At 47.4% G+C, this 19,235-nt stretch overlaps 1 protein-coding gene across 2 annotated transcripts in view; it reads right to left on the reverse strand.

Annotated features, from left to right (window-relative positions):
* Window positions 1-2,523: 2,523 nt before the first annotated feature.
* RFX8 (regulatory factor X8) overlaps window positions 2,524-19,235 on the reverse strand; it is a 1,087,262-nt gene continuing 1,070,550 nt past the window's right edge. Inside the window, exon 15 of one of the 2 annotated variants that reach the window (XM_069636724.1) lies at window positions 2,524-2,993. In XM_069636724.1, coding sequence (XP_069492825.1) covers window positions 2,799-2,993 — 195 coding nt within the window. In that variant the 3' untranslated portion in view covers window positions 2,524-2,798. The remainder of the gene's footprint in view (window positions 2,994-19,235) is intronic. The other variant, XM_069636725.1, reaches the window with a different exon arrangement.

A 19,235-nucleotide genomic window follows, 5' to 3' on the forward strand; every position in this document is an offset into this window, starting at 1 on the left:
GTTCATCCGTCCTATCCTAACTTGGGGTGGGGGGAGGGAGAACGTCCTATGCTCCTCCAACTGCCCATGTCATTGTGTACCGTGCCTCTAGTTTAGACAGGGCTTCTCCTGCCGATTCTGCCATTGAGGAAGCAGCTCGGACATTGCGATTTTCCCTTGACTCTGTGCCGACTCTCAGCCCTCAGGCCTAGTGACATCTCGTTAAGGTTGAGGATCACTTCTTGGGCATGCCCTGGTCTCGTCACTGTTGAAGGCGGTCAGATGGAAAAGCCGCACCACAGCATCCCCGCCAGTCAGGGGGACACAGAGCATTCAGCACCCCTCTCAGATACACCGTCCACTCCCCCTTCCGATCCTTCAGAGCTGCTCCAAAACCATCTGAGTGCATGGGGGACAAGGAGCACTTTCACTGGGCTGTCCCCACGCCTGAGGCCCCAGACAAGCTCCAGTCGCCAAGGCCCAAGCCCTCATCGGATTGACTCCACAACCTAGCACATCGGGCTGATGTTAGTAGTCCGTGGAGCGGTGAACGGGTCGGCCGCCCACCCAACGTTGAATCAGACCACCGCTGCCGCCCAAAGGCCCCAAGGGACACGGACGTCCCGCACTGCAGCAGCATCATGAAGCACAGTCCGGCACGTCAAAAGCCGGACCCTGAAGCTGTGACCACCAGGCCTCCGTCCTCTGTTGGGGTGAGTTAAGGGTCCTGGAGACAGCCGCTACGTGGCCGGTCCGCCTTCCTCCCCTCGTCTCACTGGAGTTTCTCTCCCGGCCCGAGCTCCATTCGCGTGCCACAACCAGGGGAAAATGGGGTCATCAATACGGGAAAAGGCACCCACTCACCGCCCCTATCAAAGGGTGATCACCCACTCTCTATGCAGGTCCTTCAGAGGGGTCAACGGGGTCAAGGGCCTTTTAACTCGAGCTGGGAGAGGACAAAGTTCACAGGGCTGCCACCTTGCTCCTCCGCCCCCTCTGCCTCTTACTGCCGTGAACCCCTAACAGTGTGAAAGCAGCTAGGTCAATCGACAACGTTGGAAACAGAAAATTGAAAAAAAGTCCTTGCTTTCCTAACATTTGTTGCTACAGTTAATGTGCATACAGCCATATTCTTGCTCTAATGTTGTTATCCAATTGTAATTGCTAACAAAATGCTGAAATCGTGATGGTGATTTTCAGAAAAACAGTTAGCCTACCCCGAGACTGCCAATCGTTTCATAGCTAATCTTTGCTTGGTTTTACATAGTGTATACAGAAAACAGCAAACTGGGAAAGAGTCTGTAAAATTGGGTTACCAACATCATCAGCCTCATTACGAGTTTGGCAGTAACTCTATTACCGCAACATTTAAGGGTCCGCCAAATCACAGGTTTGGCTGCATTTACCCCCAGCAGGGGTAAATCAGCTGGGAATTTGCCAATTTTTAACATAATTACCGCACGGTAATACCGCCGGCGGTAGTTGTGCCGAAAATTCCCCATTGGGTCCAATGAGGAATGGGGGATTCCTGAATGGGCACAATGGGGAATTACTGTTCCACCAAACCCGTGATCTGGCGCTAATAGCGCCGGGGGAGATAGGGGGAGGGGGGATTTGGCGGTAACGCTATTAGCCCCAGAGGTATCCCAGCAGTAATACCGCTGGGATACATCCCAACTCGTGATGTGGCCCCATGTATGTGATGAGGGTGTTGCACGTTCCACAAGTTAAGCTAATAGAAAGAAACCAGGTGTCAGTTATTGCTCCAACCTCCTCATGATAACGTTTGTGGTTGGTGCTCACGCCAAGCACGTTATCGCTCATGTGTTTAGAAAATCAGTTAAGTTCACTATCATATACATTTTAGACTTCATGACCGCGGTCTTATAATATCATCTTTAAAGTACCTCTTGAAAATAAGCTTTTAACTTATGGAAATACACTGGGCCTCATCATGAGTTGGGCGGTAGCCCTTAAATGCGGTGGTAACGCTATTACCGCCGCATTTAAGGGCCTGCCCAATCTGGGGATGGCAGCATTTACCACCAGCTCTAAGCTCGGGTTAAATATGCTGCAAAAATGCCGATTTTCAGCGCATTTACAGTGTGGTAATTGCGCTGTTGGTAATTTAGCTGATTACCACCCAACCCGTGATCCGGCGGTAATACCGCCGGAGGGTTGGGCAGTAACGCAAATGCAGTTGGGCGGTATCCCATTCGGGTTACCGCTCAACTGATGATGAGGCAGACTGTTTGAAACGTACTCACTGGCATAGCTGTCCCCTTGTGGACAGCTGATCACCACATCACAACTTCAGTTTGTGGATTTAGGAAGAATAGGAGCATCTTGTAACATTTCTATGCTCACCTTTGCAAGCATGATCAGCAATAGTGCTTGGGAATGTGAGACATTTGAAGAGCAGATTGTTGCACTTGGGTGACAGAGGATATTTTGGGTACCATATATATTTAGGTGACACAATACACCTCATAACTCCCCTCCCCCCCAAGGCTGTCTGGTTGTAAGCCAATGATAACTCGTGCTACAGTAACAACAATTTATTTTCCATATTTACATGACCGCTGTCTTCTACTTTTGATGCAAACATAATCCACAATACGATTACGTCAATAAATGTATGAGTATTATTTAACAATCTGGTGTAGAGCTATGCTCCATTAAAAATAAAAAAATATAATTAGTGGTAAACAGTCAAAGAAATGATGTCTGAAATTGCACATGGCCAAATATATAGCAAAACCATGAGTCCAAGTCAAGGCTTCTTTAGTTCTTCAATATTGGCTGGGGTTTGGCATGTCTCAAGCAAGTTGCTCGTGAAGATTGGCCTTGGTTTCCCCTGAACATGAAGTGCTGCTAACGTCTTGGATGACATCTGAGGTGTGGATGACAAATTTCTGTCCATCTTTCAGAGTAACAACAGCTTCCTGTCCCACCGGGAGATTGAGTTTTACAGTGCTTTTAGTCACCTTGTCTTCCAATGCCACCTGGATAAGCTGCAAACCAAAGACAAGAATGGTTATTATCAGAGGCGCCAGAGCAGGAGGGCTTCTTGCATAACTATTCATGCTTAATAATAACATGTTTACATGGTGCTTCTTGGCAGATGCATCCCGCTTCGAAGCACTGCAATAATAGGTGCTATTATTATTCAAATACATTTTGCTTGATTTATTGATCTTGGAAGCATGTGGAGCTGGCCATGCAAGGATTCAAACCTGTATCCTGCAGACCCACCACTGACTGTGGTGAGTGCTGAACTCACCCAGCTACTTTGACAGCTGTTTCTGTGTGAAGGAAGCTGAAGACAAATCCCCTCCTGTGGCAAATATGTTGCACAAACTCTATTAAGCCAAGTTTCACCAGTAGATTCCATACAGTGTCAACACCTGTAAATATATGGTTCTGCTATGTTTCCATGGACCCTGAAGGTGTTACTAGAGCCCAAGGGAGATGTCAACCAAATCGTTTTTTAATTTTGCTGGAGTTCTTTATCCAACAATACCTTGCCAGTGATGTGTATGTATTGGCACCTTGGGGATATCCCAAACCTAATGAAAACCCACATAAGTCATCTATGCCCTCGAACAGGAGGAGACAAAATATCTGAGTCTACGTTCCTCCTTCATATGTTCGTGGGTGATAGATGCAGAGAAAAATGTAAATGTTTTCGCAAATGTCTTTACAAAAAAATAACAATACCATTTTAGGTTTTAGTAGATGGGTGGAACTGTAGCACCACCTATAGGTCAAAGCTATCTTAATGAGAGTGCTAGAGGGGAGATAGAATTGGCTTCGCCTATGTACCCACCCAGTAAGCACCCATGGCCATGCTAAGACCTAGGGGCCTTTCTACCCCTTCCTCACCCATCCCTGCCCTAACCACGGCCACCAGAGTTTCTTTAGTTTACCTTCTCAGTTTCCTCATCAGTAAACATGATGGTTACCTTGCAATGATAAACAAAGCAGTATTGTGTACAGCACGTGTTCATTATATCGAAAAAGTGAACTGCCTGTTATTATCAGTGCCATTCTTAAAGTGAAACGAAACCATCTCAACATTTTAATGGCTGATTCATCTCATAAGGACAGCACTCGTTAATAGTGCCAGTCTTCAATAAACACTCAAAAGGATACCACTGCGCCCACGTCAAGCCCTGCCTTCCCATAGATTACAAAATCCATTCCATGTCTTTTTACCAACTTCCCCTCCCCAGCTCCTATAAAGCAGCTTGCTTACCTAAGCTTGTCCTGTTTTTTCTTTCTGCCAGATCCAGAGTCTGCTGGAGGGCCTGCTGGGCTGGTCCTCATAACGAAGGATACCATGCTGAAGATCTCCTACCCCCATGCAGGGCTCACAGGTATAGAGAGGACCTAGCTCGGGTAAGTGGCCACCCCTTTGGCTTCCCGAGAAGGATGGAGGGGCAGCAGTGTCTAGCTTGTTGCTGGCATTGTTGCCTGGAGCAATGCAGCCTAAGCAATGACATTGTGCGGTCCGGCGGAAGCATAGTCTTGCTAGGGCAAGCCTCTGGCCTGGAGAGAGGCGCACAGTGACTAGCGGAGGGACAGAGTGGGAGCAGACACACTGTTTGGAGATAAGCAGGCCCACTGGGAGACGGATTCGGTAACACCGCTACACTGGGTGATGTAGCGGCAGCACCCCAGGGCGCTCTCCACCTGGAAACCTACAATGTCATTCTAGGGGCGGGGTGGCCCGTCTGGGTCCTCGCCGCCCTCCCCTCATCTAGGGAAGTGATGACTCCTATGCGTCATATTACCACCCACTGCTGGAGGGGAGGGAGTAGGACCATATTCAAGGTGCCCCAGCTCCAGGGGGACTTGGTTTAGCCCAGAACTATGTTTCCTCTGGCTTAAGGGGATATTTAAAGGGATGCCTATGGACTAAGTTACTTACCTGTAATTCCTGTTCTCTAGCGTTGGTATCTTTCATAGATTCACATACTGGGAATATTCCCTGTCGTTAGGCTCGGAATCCTCGGTAACATAGAGCAGTTTAAACTTAAACTGAAAACTTCCATCACTTTTGTGCTCTAGTATAGTCATTTCGCGTCATACTGCTCACAGCCAATAGGAAAGGCTCCCTAAGATCCTCCTCTTCAAATTTTATGAAACATACCCATTCTGGTGAAGAGGAGTTACAGGTAAGTAACTTATTCCTTTTCCAGCATTGGATCTTTCATAGATTCAAATGCTGTGAATAGATTACAAAGGAGTATTAAAACATTACATATGGGTGGACGAAAGCCCCATGCAGAAAACGTACCACTGGAGACTAACTAACCTCACGCAAACAGGTTTCGAAGAACCAAATGGCCAACACTGAACTCTGCCGCATAATCCCAGTTGACAAATTAGAACCTGGTGAACATGTGTACTATAAGGAACTCATGGGGGCAACAGTAAAGACAGCCACAAGTGATCACAATTCAAGGGTGTTTATTAAACTTTATAATGGGTGAGAAAAAAACGCCTAATCTAAACCTAGATGGGAGCAAGCTACGGCCATCAAATAATAATAAAGGACTCCTAGTGGCGTCGTGTCAAATAAAAAGGGCCTATACAAAAAAAAAATGATTGCCAATCCTTACAACTAAGTTACAAAATAGTGTGGGATAATGTTCTCAAGAAAAGAAAGACGTGTTCACCAAATGGTAAGTCAGGATGGTATGGCTGGGTCTCCCTTGCCCACGTTTTTATCATGTAACAAAGCAGGACTATTGAGCACAGCACACTCATGGGCCTCGTCAGCACGAGGTTACAGTTCCTTTCAACGATGCCAGGACCTTCCGGGCCAAGTCTCTTTCCTGCAAAAGTCTCTAACCTTAGAAGGCCGGCTGTACCAAAACAACAAACAAACCAAAAGTCCCTTTGTCAACCTTTTCAAGTTGGGCGACTGCTCTTCGCCTCTTGGATCTCCCTCAACCGGGCTCTGATCCTTCCACAGTTCACGATTTCTCAATCTCATCAGAAAGTGGGGGTTCCGTTCCCCTAGCTTTCTCTTGGCATCTCCCTTTCGGGTTCACATTTGCCACAGTTTCACTAGACCCCTAAGGTTCTCTTCTTTCCTAAGTCCGGGTCTCAGCCCCCAGTCAGGCTTCACATCACACAATGCTCTCAGGGTGTTATTGATCACCCTATTTCATAGGCATCCCTCAGTCGGGTTCAAGTTTGCCAATTCTCACAACTCACTTGATTTTCACCATGTGTGAAAGACTTTCGACTGTGCGAGGGATTTTACTTGACCCTCGTATGACCACTTTGACATAACACACAGCATTCCCTTAAGGCCCCTTGGTCTTTGTAGTTTCGTTAGCAAGGAATATCATATAGAGTCCTTCAAATGAGCACCCATGTGGCGCCGGACAACCCTATGTCCGGTTCCAGCTTCACTCACAAAAGACCTCTGTCTATTATCTTCTTTCTGTATATACAATGCTGCTACTGCAACCTTGGGCTCAACACAGTCCGGTTCGTTATCACTTGCTTCCGATTCACCGGCTGGGTTGAACTGGTTGGCATTTCCTTTTGCCGCTGGAGTTAAGGAGGGTACCACGATGAGAACTGTTTCTCCCTGTCCTGGCAATCAGTGCTGGAGTGTTCCACATACTGCAGACATGCAATACCCCACTCGCCAGCTGCGACTCCCGGTCTTATGTTTGCTTTCATAGAGGCTTTGTGGGTCTGGGTTGAATGGGGCAAGGGCAATTCCCTCCTGGTCGCCCTTTTAGATCTTTCTGCCTTTCTCCTCCTCTTAAACTGCCGGTCCGGAATAGCTGCTTCCTCATGCGTTCGGCCTTGCTCAAAGTGTGCTTTATGGTTAATTGCCTGACTCTGCCTGACCCTTGTATTGGGACATGTCAGGTAAACGGCCCTGGTGTTGGTCCGTTGTTTTTCTCGGTGTAGGAAAGTGTTTGTGTTGGAAAAGGGGGCGGGTGTAGAACGTTTGAGTATCCTACGAGGTATGATGGGGAAAAGGTGTTATAAGGAAGGGGGTACCGCGTCTCACCCCTCACCGTCCCACTTTCACTCCCCGAGGACCCCTCACCCAGGTGATCCTCCCGCACTGGTCCATCCCAAGAAACTGGATCCAATAGCTATGGCCGCGTCCTGGCCACATGGATGACAGGCCCCCGGGGACTAGTCAGGGAGACACCTTCAGGTTTCTCATAGCACCGACCTCCAGGTGGCTGTCTGGCAAATATCCAGCAGCGGAATCCCGGAGAGGAAAGCAGTAATAGCCGCCACTGCCGTGGTGAAGTGAGCTTGTTGGGACCTGCCGAGAAACGGCCTGCCAGCATGTTGATGGGAAAAAGGCCCAGAACACCTCTTGCAAAGAAAACAAGGTTTATTCTCACAGAATGACAAATACGCGCCAGCAAAGGACTCTTCTGACGAAATCAGCATGTGCGATAGGTTATAAAGGTAAAAAACGTCACAACTGACTTTTGAACCTGAACCATGCCTGAGCTATCCATGACCTCATTGTTGACAACCATTTAGATATATTGTGTCTCACTGAGATGTGGATCTTGGACACAAGCGGTCCTATGATTGACCTAGCAGTCCTAACCGGGTTCCCAATTTTGTGTAAAAACAGAATGCAAGGTTACGGCGGAGGGGTGGATATTATTGCTAAAACCGAATTAGGACTTTTTACTTCACCTAGCTCCTGTCAAGGCTGTGAGATCCTACATGTCAAAATGATTCCGACAAACCATAGCTGCACACATGTTGTTTAATCTACGGGCCGCCATCACTAATGCTGGGTTTGAATGAAGAAATCATCCACATTTTAAATAACCTCTCTGGCCCAAACTGTGCGACACTCTTCTTGGAGGATCTGAATCGTTGGTGGGGAAACACACTGGACAAAGAAGCTATTGACTTGGAATCTGCTTTAAGTAATATTAGCTAGCAAGTTCAGAACAACAAACCTACCATTGGGAAAAATAACATCCTAGATTGGGTAGTTAAGAGAAATCTCAAAGTCAATATTGTGCAGACTAATCCATGTACAGGGTTGGATCACTATATCATAGATTTCCACTTCCAACTTATAGATCCTCCTCTAAAACCAAACAATGATATCAAAACAGTTACAAGTTGCAACTTTAAAAGGGTGCTCCCTCAAGATTGTCAAGCCTGTCTAGATTCAATTATGGCTAGTAAAGACTCTGCTGATTGTCTGATGTCTTCTTTCTCTAGTCATTTTTTCGAAGATGCTAGACAAAATCGCTTCCTTTAGATCTAAATTAGTAAGGGACTATATTGGACACCAAAAATGGTTCACCCCACAGCTCAGTGCCTTAAAAAGAAAAAAGGGTAACCTTGAACCCCGATGGCTAAAACATCAATCAGAGGAAAATAGAACTGCCTGGAAAGAGTTTGATTAATTATACAAATTCAAAATAGTGGATACCAAAAATTATTTTTTCAACGCCATGATCTGCCAATATTCTAACTGTACTCCTAAAATCATTAGAAAAACCAAAGGCACTTCAAACTCCCGTTTTGCCTGCAGTCCAGGCTGCTTTTGAGGCTAAAATAACCAACACAAGAGATACAATTAAAAGCACTCTGGCCATTGTCCCTATGCCCAATGTCCAACAGATTGCAGACCTCAGTGCTCACAAACAACCTGCTTTCTCACTATCTCCAATATTTATATTAGATATGCAAAATATGGTATCCTCCCCGCGTGCCACTGCATGTCCAGAAAACATCCTCCCACCAAAACTAATTCTGGAACACAAAGATCTATTTTCCCCCTTTATGAGCAGATTTGTAAATGCCTCCTTTAAAGACTGTGTGGGCCCTTATTCAATCAAGACAATTACAGTTACTATGCTCCCCAAGAAGCTCAACCTAAATCCGAAAATAACCAAGTAATCTTACACCTATTACAAACTAATATTTTTCTCAAGATTCTTGATAAAGTTGCCACTTCTCAACTTCAAGCCTATGTCGAACTTAATGGTATTCTCCATAATAGGCAATCAGGCTTTCGACCTTTATACAGTACCGAGACATTTCTTGTAGATCTCCAGTCCCACATGTTAAAAATCATGGATGAGGGAAAAGCTGGGATGCTGATCTTAGTTGATTTGTCAGCAGCTTTTGATTTAGTAGATCACAACTGCCTCTTGTATTTCCTAGATCATCTGGGTCACTGCTCTGAAGCGGCCGTCGGCTGGTTTTGCTCCTATCAAATTGGGAGTCAAGAATTCAGTGGGGCAGTTTCTTCTCCATCAGCACCTATTCTGTGTGGGGTAGCACAGGGGGAGTGCCTATCGCCTGTTTTGTTCAATCTATACATCAGGCGTCTATGCTCACTCCTAGATGGATTGGGTGTATTTTTCACAAACTACGCCCACAATACCCAGTTAGTCCTAGAAATCAGAGTCAATTACACCCATTACTTTGTTGCCTTAGCTAATGTCTATGACCAAATTGAGTTTTGGATGTCTAAAAACTGGCTTTGCCTGAATGGCAACAAAACAGAGCTCCTCGCCTTTGGATCGCGGCAGACCTTTGCTAAACTAAGCACAGACTATAAAAGCTTCCAAATAGGTAAAAACTCTGGGCATTCAGTTGGAGGCCTCATTGAATGCAGATGCATATGTTAACCAGGTGAGTCAGAACTGCAATTAACATCGCCTGATTTAGAACATCCATCCCTATATCACAGAAAATAATTGTACAACTATCGCCCAAGCAACCATTCTAACTAGACTTGATAACAGTAACTCTAACTTTCCAACATGAAAAAAATGTAAAATTCTGCAGAACTACGCAGTGCGAATTGTTAAGAAAATCACAAGATGGGAAAACGTCTCAGATCATAGAAAGGACATTCATTGGCTTCCGATACAGGAACCCATACGTTTCAAAGCAAGTAATGGTCCATAGGTGCGTTTTCGGAACAGCTCCTTTGTACCTAAAATCACTGACTCCCTGTTATATTCCAATCAGAGCACTACACTCTTCCAATCAGATGCAGGTGCTTTACCAGAGTTTTAAATGATCCAAAGGCTTAGGAAGATCTTTTCCAGTATATTTTAAGGTAGACCAGGTGGCTTCCGCACAAATGTCATTAATTGGCACCCTTCTCTGAAAGGCAGAAGATGTAGCCATTACCCTTCTGCAGTGAGCCCGCAGGCCTTCTGGGGGATATTTGCTTGCAAGTCTGTAACATTCTGTGATGCACAGGATTATCCATCTGGATAATGTTTGTTTGGTGACTGCCAGACCTAACTTTTGTCCGGTTTACCCCACCAAACGTTGGTCATCCTGTCTTATTTTAGACATACGTCAAATATAAAAACGAAGTGCTCTTTTACTGTCTAGCCCGTGAAGCCTTTCCTCCTCCTTACTGGGATGTGGAGGTGGATAGAATGTCGGTAGAACAAATTTTTGTGAGATGTGAAAGTCGGAAATAACTTTCGGAAGAAAAGTGGGTTTCACTTCCAAGACAACTTTGTCCATAACAAATGTAAATGGTGGCGTGCACGATAATGCCTGTAATTCGCTCACCCTGCGGGCGGATGTTAAAGCTGTCAGTAAGATTGTCTTAAATGTCAAAAGCCTTAATGAGCAGGAGTGAAGAAGCTCTAAAGGAGCACACATAAGGAATTTCAATACCAGATTAAGATTGCAAACAGGGACTAGAAATGGGATTGGCAGGAACACATTTGTGAGTACCTTTAGAAATTGAACAATCAGTGGCATCTTGAAGCAAGAGGCTTCTTCAGACGTGCGCTTAAAGATTGAAAGTGCTGCCAAGTACCCTTTGATGGTTCCAATCTGGAGCTCCAGATTAGCTAGATGCAAAAGGAAAGACAACACCATAGGTGTATTGCACTGAAACAGATCCACATTCTTTCCCCTGCACCAGCTGCAGAATTTGTTCCAACGGCAGCAACAAAGGGAATTTGTTGCTGGCCTTCTGGCTGAAAGCAAAATCTGCATTACGTCTTCCGGGTGGTCTCAATCCTTGCATCTCAACCTCTCAGAAACCATGCTTGAAGGTTGAGTGTTTAAACCTCTGGATGGAGAACCCGACCCTCTTGCGAGAGAAGGTCCTCTCTTTGTGGAAGACGCATTGGAGGATAGATGGAAACATCCAGACGGTCCCGCTACCACGTCTCCTGGCCCAATTACGGATTTCCCGAACCATCTCAACCTCCTGATGACTTGAGGAATGACGGAGTGGAAACTCCCAGTCCACTATGAACGTGTGCCCTAGAGCTTCTCTTGGGCGAAATTCCCTGGAGCAGAACGGTTCTCATTTCCGGTTGACACTGGTCGCAAACAGATCTACTTGAGGGGTTCCCCAAAGGAGGAAGATTTCTTAAAGGACTTTCCAAGCTAGTTCCCACTCGTGGGAGACTGTGCTCTGCTTGCTCAGAGAGTCTACCGCTGTATTCTCCTCTCCGACCAGGTGAAATGCTGCTAGGGAGATTCCTTCTTCAATTGTCCAGAACCAGAGCTGCATTGCCTCTCTGCACAGTGGTAGTGACCCTACAACTACTCTTTTGTTGAGGTAGTATATGACCACTGTGTTGTCTGTCATTATCAGGACATTCTTTACATGCACAGAGGGCAGAAAAGCCTTCAGCGCTAGTCTGATTGCCCTCAGCTCCAAAACGTTGATGTGTAGTTTGGACTCCAATGGAGACCAACGCCTGTTGACTGTCAGATGAGTAGCATGGGCTCCCCATCCTGTGAGGAATACGTAACTACTGTTATCTCTCGCCATGGTTGCCAAACATGTTCTCCCTTCAAAATGTTGTCCTCGCAGGCCTACCACAGGGGATCCTGTATGACCCTGCTCAGAACCTGAAGCAGATCTGACATCTTGCCCAAGAACTGAGACCACTGGATTCTGCGGGCCCACTGGAAGGATCTCATTCTCAGGCAAGCCCATGGCACCAGGAAAATGCAGGATGCCATGAAGCTGAGCAAACTCAAAAGCCCAGTCTGTAGAGAGAGTGGCAGGTTATGCTGGAAATTGCCAGGACATGTTCTGGAGAACGAGCACTGATCAGCAAATCATCCAGGTAGGGGTAGACGTGAATCCCTCCTCTCCTGAGACTGTCCCCCTCGCCCCCATCCATCAACTTGGTGAAAACCCTTGTGGCGGAAGACAGCCCAAATGGCAGAATTCAAAACTGATAATGAGAACTGCCAACAGTGAACCTCAGGTACTTTCTGTGCTTTTGATGGATAGGCACACCAAAGTAAGCATCCAGAAGGTCCAATGACACTATTGTATCCTGAAGCTGGAGGGCCAGAAGGATCTGAGAAAGAGTCACCATCTTGAACTTGACTTTCTTGAGGAACTTGTTCAAGCATCTCAAGTACAAGATGAGTCTCAATCCTCTTTGCTTCTTGGGGATTAGGAAATGGGGAGAGTACCACCCTTTGTTCCTCTACATTACATGTACTGGCTCTATAGCACCTTTCTCCAGCAGGCTCAACATTTCCTGCAAAAGGAACAGATCCAGAGCTTTGAATGAGTGGCTCCCCGGTGGATGATCCCGAGGCCTTCTTAAAAAGAGGAGGCAGTAACCCTGTGTTGCTGTTTCCAACGCCCAAGCACCTGAAGTAATGCCTCGCCATTCTTGCAGATGCTGAGTGAGTCTGCCTCCCACCAAGGTTTTGTGGGGTAAGGCCTCAGAGATGTTTTGACGCGGCTGAAGCAGCGGCTGACAGTAAAGAAGCTGTTGCTTGGGTGGGCTAGTGCCTCTCCCATGTCCAACACGAAGGAACTTTCTTTGACCGGACAGTCCTTTTGCTCTTCCAAATGAGTAGTAGTAACGAAAGGACCTAACCCTCCAAGTTGGTGCACAGGGGTGTGAAGATTGTGTCTGTCGAAATGCAGCATTGAGTGATTTGGCTGCCGCTTTCAAGGTCTGCAGCGTGTCCATGCTCTCGTCTGCTTTGCTGGCAAAAAGCTGTGTGCCGTCAAAGGTCATGTTGAGAAGTTTGGACTGCATGTCCTGTGCAAATCCGACTTCCTTAGCCACGTAAACCTGCGTATGACAGTGCTCGCCACCATGGCTCTGCTAATGCTGTCTGCAGAGTCGAACCCTGAGAGTTTCACCCATTGCCTCCTTTCCATCTCTCACAATCTTCTGGAAGACCTCTCTCCTCTCTCCTTCGGAATGTGTTCAGCCACCATGGAAATACAGCCCCATGAGGTAAATGAAAACTTTGCAAGTGCGCAAGTGGCACTGACTGATTTTAAGACCATACACCCGGCTGAGAACACCTTTTTCGTCATTGCGTCGAAACACTTTTTGTCCATATCCAGCAGTATTGTAGGGTATGCCGCTTGCTTCGACGTGGAAATTGACGCCTGTACCATCAAGCTTTGACATGTCAGGATAGGTACTCAAGCTCACTGTGGAAGGCCTGTATTTTTTGGTAAGATTTTTGTTGACAGCCAGGCTTCTTTCTGGCGCCTCCCAATTTGCTTTAACCCTCTTTTAACCATCAGGGCAATAAAAAATGGCAACACAGGGTCCTTTTGTGGTCTCTTATCCAAGATGTCAGTAAGATCATCTTGCTGAAATAGAAGAGCTGGCCTGCCCCATCCCAAAAATGCAATTACTTTAGACATCCAATGTCTATAGGAAGCATCTGCATGTTCCGCTGGATCTGGCTTCCTAAACAAACTTCAATTCTGGTGAGGTATCAATGCCATCTGCTGTCTGCAGGTTTTCATAGAGGTCCCTCTTTCTAGATTCCTCCGAAATGAGGGCCTCAGAAACATTAGGGGTTCCATATTCGAGACCGAAGTGCAGTATGACCTGATCGGATGGTTCATGTTCCTCAAAATTGAAGATAAGGACTTTTTTAGGGAGTGATTTAAATGTTTTCTCAATCTCCCTCGATGGTATCAAGGGTTTCGGCGCCGTCGAGGGCGTCAACGTTTTTGGCGTCACAGACTTGAACGCTATCCGTGTCGATGAGGTCCTCGAAGAGCTTGACCCATGACTCGACAGGGTCTTCGAAGGGCGAGGACTGGGCCTGTCGTCGACTCGAGACCTCGAAGGTTCTGGAGGGGTCGGAGGCTTCTCTCCCAGGCTTATGGGCACGTGGAATTTCGCCTTGGACTTCTCCTTGTTGGCTTAAGAAGGTGTTACAGGGACATGGCTTTTTGTCTTTTCCCTCGAGGGGGCTGGGGCTGCCTTCTTGAAGATTTCAAGCATCTCCTGCCTAAAAACCTCCCATTCGGCTGGAGTCGCTGACTTACTTGGGCAGGCTATCTTGCGTTCTGGCGAGGAGTCAGAATGTGAGGAGGGGGATATATGGCGCCTTTTATTCATCTTTCTAGATGAAGATGAGGAGTGGTGTGAACCGCTTCGAGAGCAAGAGCTTTTACTTTGACATCTTCTTTAGTCGAGAGTCTCTCGACTCGTCCGATGAGCGCCTTTTCAATGGAGTTGTCGAGAGGGATTTCAAAGGGGGCCTACCCACTGCAAGATTCCCCATGCGTTCCATGGGTTCCTTCAACGCCTTACCCATCATGGACTGGCATGACCGGCAGTCCGCTGTTCAGTGGTCAACCCCAAGACACCACAAACAGACCTGATGTGGATCAGTTATCGACATCTTAAACCCGGTTTTTGGGGTTGATGAGGCCATTTCTCGAGTATGTTGCAGTTTTGTGTGGAAACCAAAAGTGTGCCATATCCGAAGCGATGCATGCTATTTATACCTTTGATGAGGTCAACCTCGAGACAGAGCCCTCGAGGGACATCAAGTCGAACTTCACGACGCACAGCGCACTCTACCGAAAAGAAATTCCGAAGCAGCTGATGGTGAAAGGGAAGATATCTAAAGATGATGAATACGTGGGAGGACACAATCCAGCCAGAAGAAACATCATGGAAAGGGAAGAAGGGGTCCTGCATGAGAGGTAAGATATTTCACAACTAACTACTTGGATGAGGAAGAGGGATGTGGAGGTAATGTGCATATTGACTGTGGTAGTGTATCACAAAGTGTGTGGACGCATGTAAGTAAAGCAGCTGGGCATGGAATTTTTCGAAGACCCATAAAAACATTCCATACGCTGTGAACACATTGAAATCCTTCACACTGTCTTGTGGTCATTCATGAACCTGGCAGCAGTGTGCTGAGTGCCTGCTATACATTAATAGAGCTCTGCCTTTAAAACCTCCCACATGAACATTACACAGCTACCAGAATTTATTCAGACAGCTGTGCGTACAGCAGTCTTTATCTGCACACACACACACACACACACACACACACCCTCCCCCCGAAGGTTATGCACTGTTACACACACACACTCACTGTAAACTCTGTTAACAAATGCATACTTTTATACAAAACTTAGAAACATACACATAAGCTAAAAAGGAACTTCCAAATCCACTGTTCACAAACCTGTCTACATTATGTATTCAACTGCAGCATTTGCTACACAGCCGCCAGTGCACATATAATTTACCTTCATAACTTCACCTCTTTACCCAACATTATAGCACATTCCTTTGTGCACATACGATAATGCGGACACTACAGGCATGCACAAGTAAGGCAAAATCATCAGGAAATTCGTATCTAGGTGTTATATTTTTTCTGCTACATGTTGAACCCTAGGCTTTTCCCTTTATCCTGGACACTTGATTCTCGATGGTTGCATTTCTATTGTGTGGAAGTTGCTTCGTGCTTCTCCCCCACCTGCTTTCAACCCTGCCTCTCCCCTTCCGTCTTACTCTCCTTCTCTCTACCACATCACCTGGCGAGGTCTCTGATGACCCCGCTCTGTGAGAGTCTCATCCAGCTGGTGCCCCCTGCTCCTACTGAACTTCAAGGACAACTTTGCTGCTGTTGCTCCAGCCTGGGCAGACTCTGCCATCACTCCTTGCCATTGTACTCCTTCCCGCTTCTCCTCTAGCACTCCCCTGTGCACCCTCTCCTCAAACGTGCAAATTAACCTGTTCACTTGCACTTTATGTTCCCTTCTTCTCACTCCCGCCTTAGCATTACCCTTCCTCCCCATCCTGCACTTCTCCTCCTCTCCCCTCATTTCTGGTACTGCACTTACACTCCGAATTGTCTCACGACCTAGTAGGAACGCTTTTGTTTGTCTTCTTCCATGTTCATCCCATCCTACTCTTCCCGCCTTCCCCCCTCTTATCTGTCACTGCACTTGCACGCTCCGAATTGTCTCATGACCTAGTAGGAACGTTATTGTTTGCCTTCTTCCCGGTTCATTCCCATCCTACACTTCCTTTCCTCCCCCTTCCCTCTTTTCTGTCACTGCACTTGCACGCTATGAATTGTCTAATGACCTAGTAGGAACGTTATTGTTTGTCTTCTTCCCTGTTCCCCCCTACCATTTCCTCTCCTCCACCTTTCTCTGCCTGCATGCTTGTTACGGCACTTGCACATTCCAAATGTTTCAAGACCTAATAGGAACGTTATTGTTGTTTCTCCCTGTACCCCCCTCTCTTGTCTTGATGCGCCTTGAAACACCATTTGGCTCTATAGGCGCATTATAAAAACCCCATATATAATAAAATCACTCACTCCACAATGTAGATTCTTCACTTGTGGTAACCTTTTTGCACAGCGGTATCACTGCACATGCTACAGCCTACAGTAGATAATCTGTCCACAAGTGACAGTGCAGAAAGATGTCACTCATTCTAACAGAGCACAGGTAAGACCCTAACCTAGATGATGTAAAAGTCCTATAACCAATTCTCCCCCTACTCCAAGGAAAGGCAGGTTTCAGCTTTGCAGAAGGTTAAGTGCCATAGAAGAGGAGTGAAGGCAGCACGGAACAGCACTGTGGAAGAAGGGTGGCAGCAGTGCAGATCACCTAAATGTCAAGCCTTGGAGGGCCGCTGAGGCACGGATATATTGTGGCGCAACGGTGGCTGGTAAGGCACACCGGCAGGTGTGCAGTGGCCGGGCTCACATAGAGAGGTTACAGGATCCTTTTTTCCACCGTGGTTATGGAGAAAATGGTGTCATCACTGTCCTGAGGGTCTAGGGAGATTGCTGGTGGGTGTTGTCCTCTCAGGTGCAGGTGCCTCAGATGCAGGTGCTAGTGCAATGTTAGAGGAGCTACAATTCAGGAAAACCGTGAACTACCATGGAGCAGTCACATTGAAGACATGCAGACAAGGGGTAACTACTCCCATTGCCACATGGAGAAAGTTTGAAAATCAAGTAAATGTATGAAAGAACAATGAAATCAAGGATGCCCTAAAAAAACACTGGAAACATGCATAAAAACAAAATTAGTTACTCACCGTAGTGACAAACGTACTCTTAGTCCATAGTCCCCTTTCCTCCATACTGTATGGGTGTCCCTTCCAAGGGACAGGAGACAGAACCTTTTTCACCAGAAAAAACCTTCTTCCCCTTTAAGTTTAGAGGCGCGCGGGGGTGCGGCCCAGGGAGCATGCGCTGCCCTGACTCTGCCCTCCAGAGCCACACCTCAGTCCCCATTGACGCGTCGACAATAGATTTAACATTGCCTAATGACACCAGTATTATTAGGGGGGAGGTTGGTGGGACGTATGGAGGAAAGGGGACTATGGACTAAGAGTATGTTAGTCACTACGGTGAGTAACTTAAAATTACTCTTACGTCCCGTCCCCTTTCCTCCGTTCTGTATAGGCGATTACAACTGAATGTAGCCCCAGGGTGGAGAGGAGACCCCCCTTAAGCAAATCGGTTCCTGAGAACTGTCTGTCCGAAGGCCGCATCCGATCTAGAGCCGGCATCCAAACAGTAGTGCTTACAGAAAGCTGATCTAGAGCCCCAGGTGGCCGCCCTGCTTATGACTTGCCAAGGGACATGGCGCTGGAAGGTCATGGCTGTTGCCTTGGAGCTGACTGCTTGGGCATGCATGTTGGCCGGAAGTGGCTTGTGCTGGCCCTCGTACGCCTCTTTGATGGCAGAGACCATCCAGCGGGATATGGAAACCTTAGAGGCCGGGTAGCCTGGTCTGGAGCCTCCTAAGGTGACAAACTGGGCAACCAACTTGCGGAAGTCCTTGGTCCTGTCCAAGTAGAATTTTAGGGCACGCCTGACATCCATGCAGTGCAGCACTCTCTGTGCTTCATCGTTGGGGTCGGGAAAAAATGTAGGAAGGACTATTTCCTCGTTCAAGTGGAACGCAGACAGAACCTTGGGCAGAAATGCCAGGTGTGTCCGCATGACTACCTTGTCCCTGTGAAAGGTGGTATATGGGTCTGAGGCGACCAGCGCCTGGATCTCGCTGATTGTGCGAGCTCAGGCAAGACCTATTAGTAAGGTCGTCTTGATGGTGACCAGCCAGATGTCAACGTGGCTCGAATGGTTTGTGCGCAAGGGCACACAGGACTATGTAAAGGTCCCACACAGGGTGCAGTCTCTTGACGGGCGAGTAGAGCCTAGCAAGACCCATCAGATGTTTCCTGACTATAGGGTTGGAGGAGGAGAAAGTGACCCTCCTCCACGTTCCTGTAAGCCCCAATCGCTGCCAGGTATGTGCGGCAGGTGTCCAACTGCACGCCTGAATGAGCGAGGTGCGCCGAAAAGGAGAGCACGTCGTCCAAAGTCGATACCCTTGGAGTCTGCCCAGTGGCAGAATCTGCTCCATTTGTTTTTGTACTGGGCCCCGGTGCCTTTGCTCCTGGCACCCTGTATGACTTCCAGATTGGCCTGTGAGCCACTAAGGTGCAGAAGCATTACTTGCTCAGATACCACGCTGTGAGGGCTAGTTTCCCTGGGGCAGGGTGGACGACTCTGCCCCCCTGCTGCGCCAGAAGATGTGCTGGGCCCGTCGGAAGGTGAATCGGGGGCACCTCCAAGGCTGAGAAGCTCCGAAAACCATGGCCTGGCCAGACACCATGGAGCTATCAGAATGATTTGGAGTCGGCGAGACTTCTTGATTTTGCAAATTACCCTGTAGTGCAGTGTAGTGTAGTGGGCGGAAAGGCGTAGGCTTTCATGCTGGTCCACTGGAGGTGAAATGCGTCGCCCAGAGAGCCGGGGCCCTGACCTTGCCAGGATGCGAACTGGGGACACTTCCTGATGTGTCAGGTGGAAAAAAGATCCACGTGGCGATGACCCCACCTGTTGAAGATCTCCTGAATGAGGAGGTTGTTTAGCTGCCACTCGTAATTGTCTGCTGCCAACCTGCTGAGCCTGTCCGCCTCCAGGTTGGCTTCCCCCGGGGG

The sequence above is a fragment of the Ambystoma mexicanum genome, chromosome 7p (assembly GCF_040938575.1).
Source record: "Ambystoma mexicanum isolate Mex_15411 chromosome 7p, UKY_AmexF1_1, whole genome shotgun sequence".
NCBI lineage: Eukaryota > Metazoa > Chordata > Amphibia > Caudata > Ambystomatidae > Ambystoma > Ambystoma mexicanum.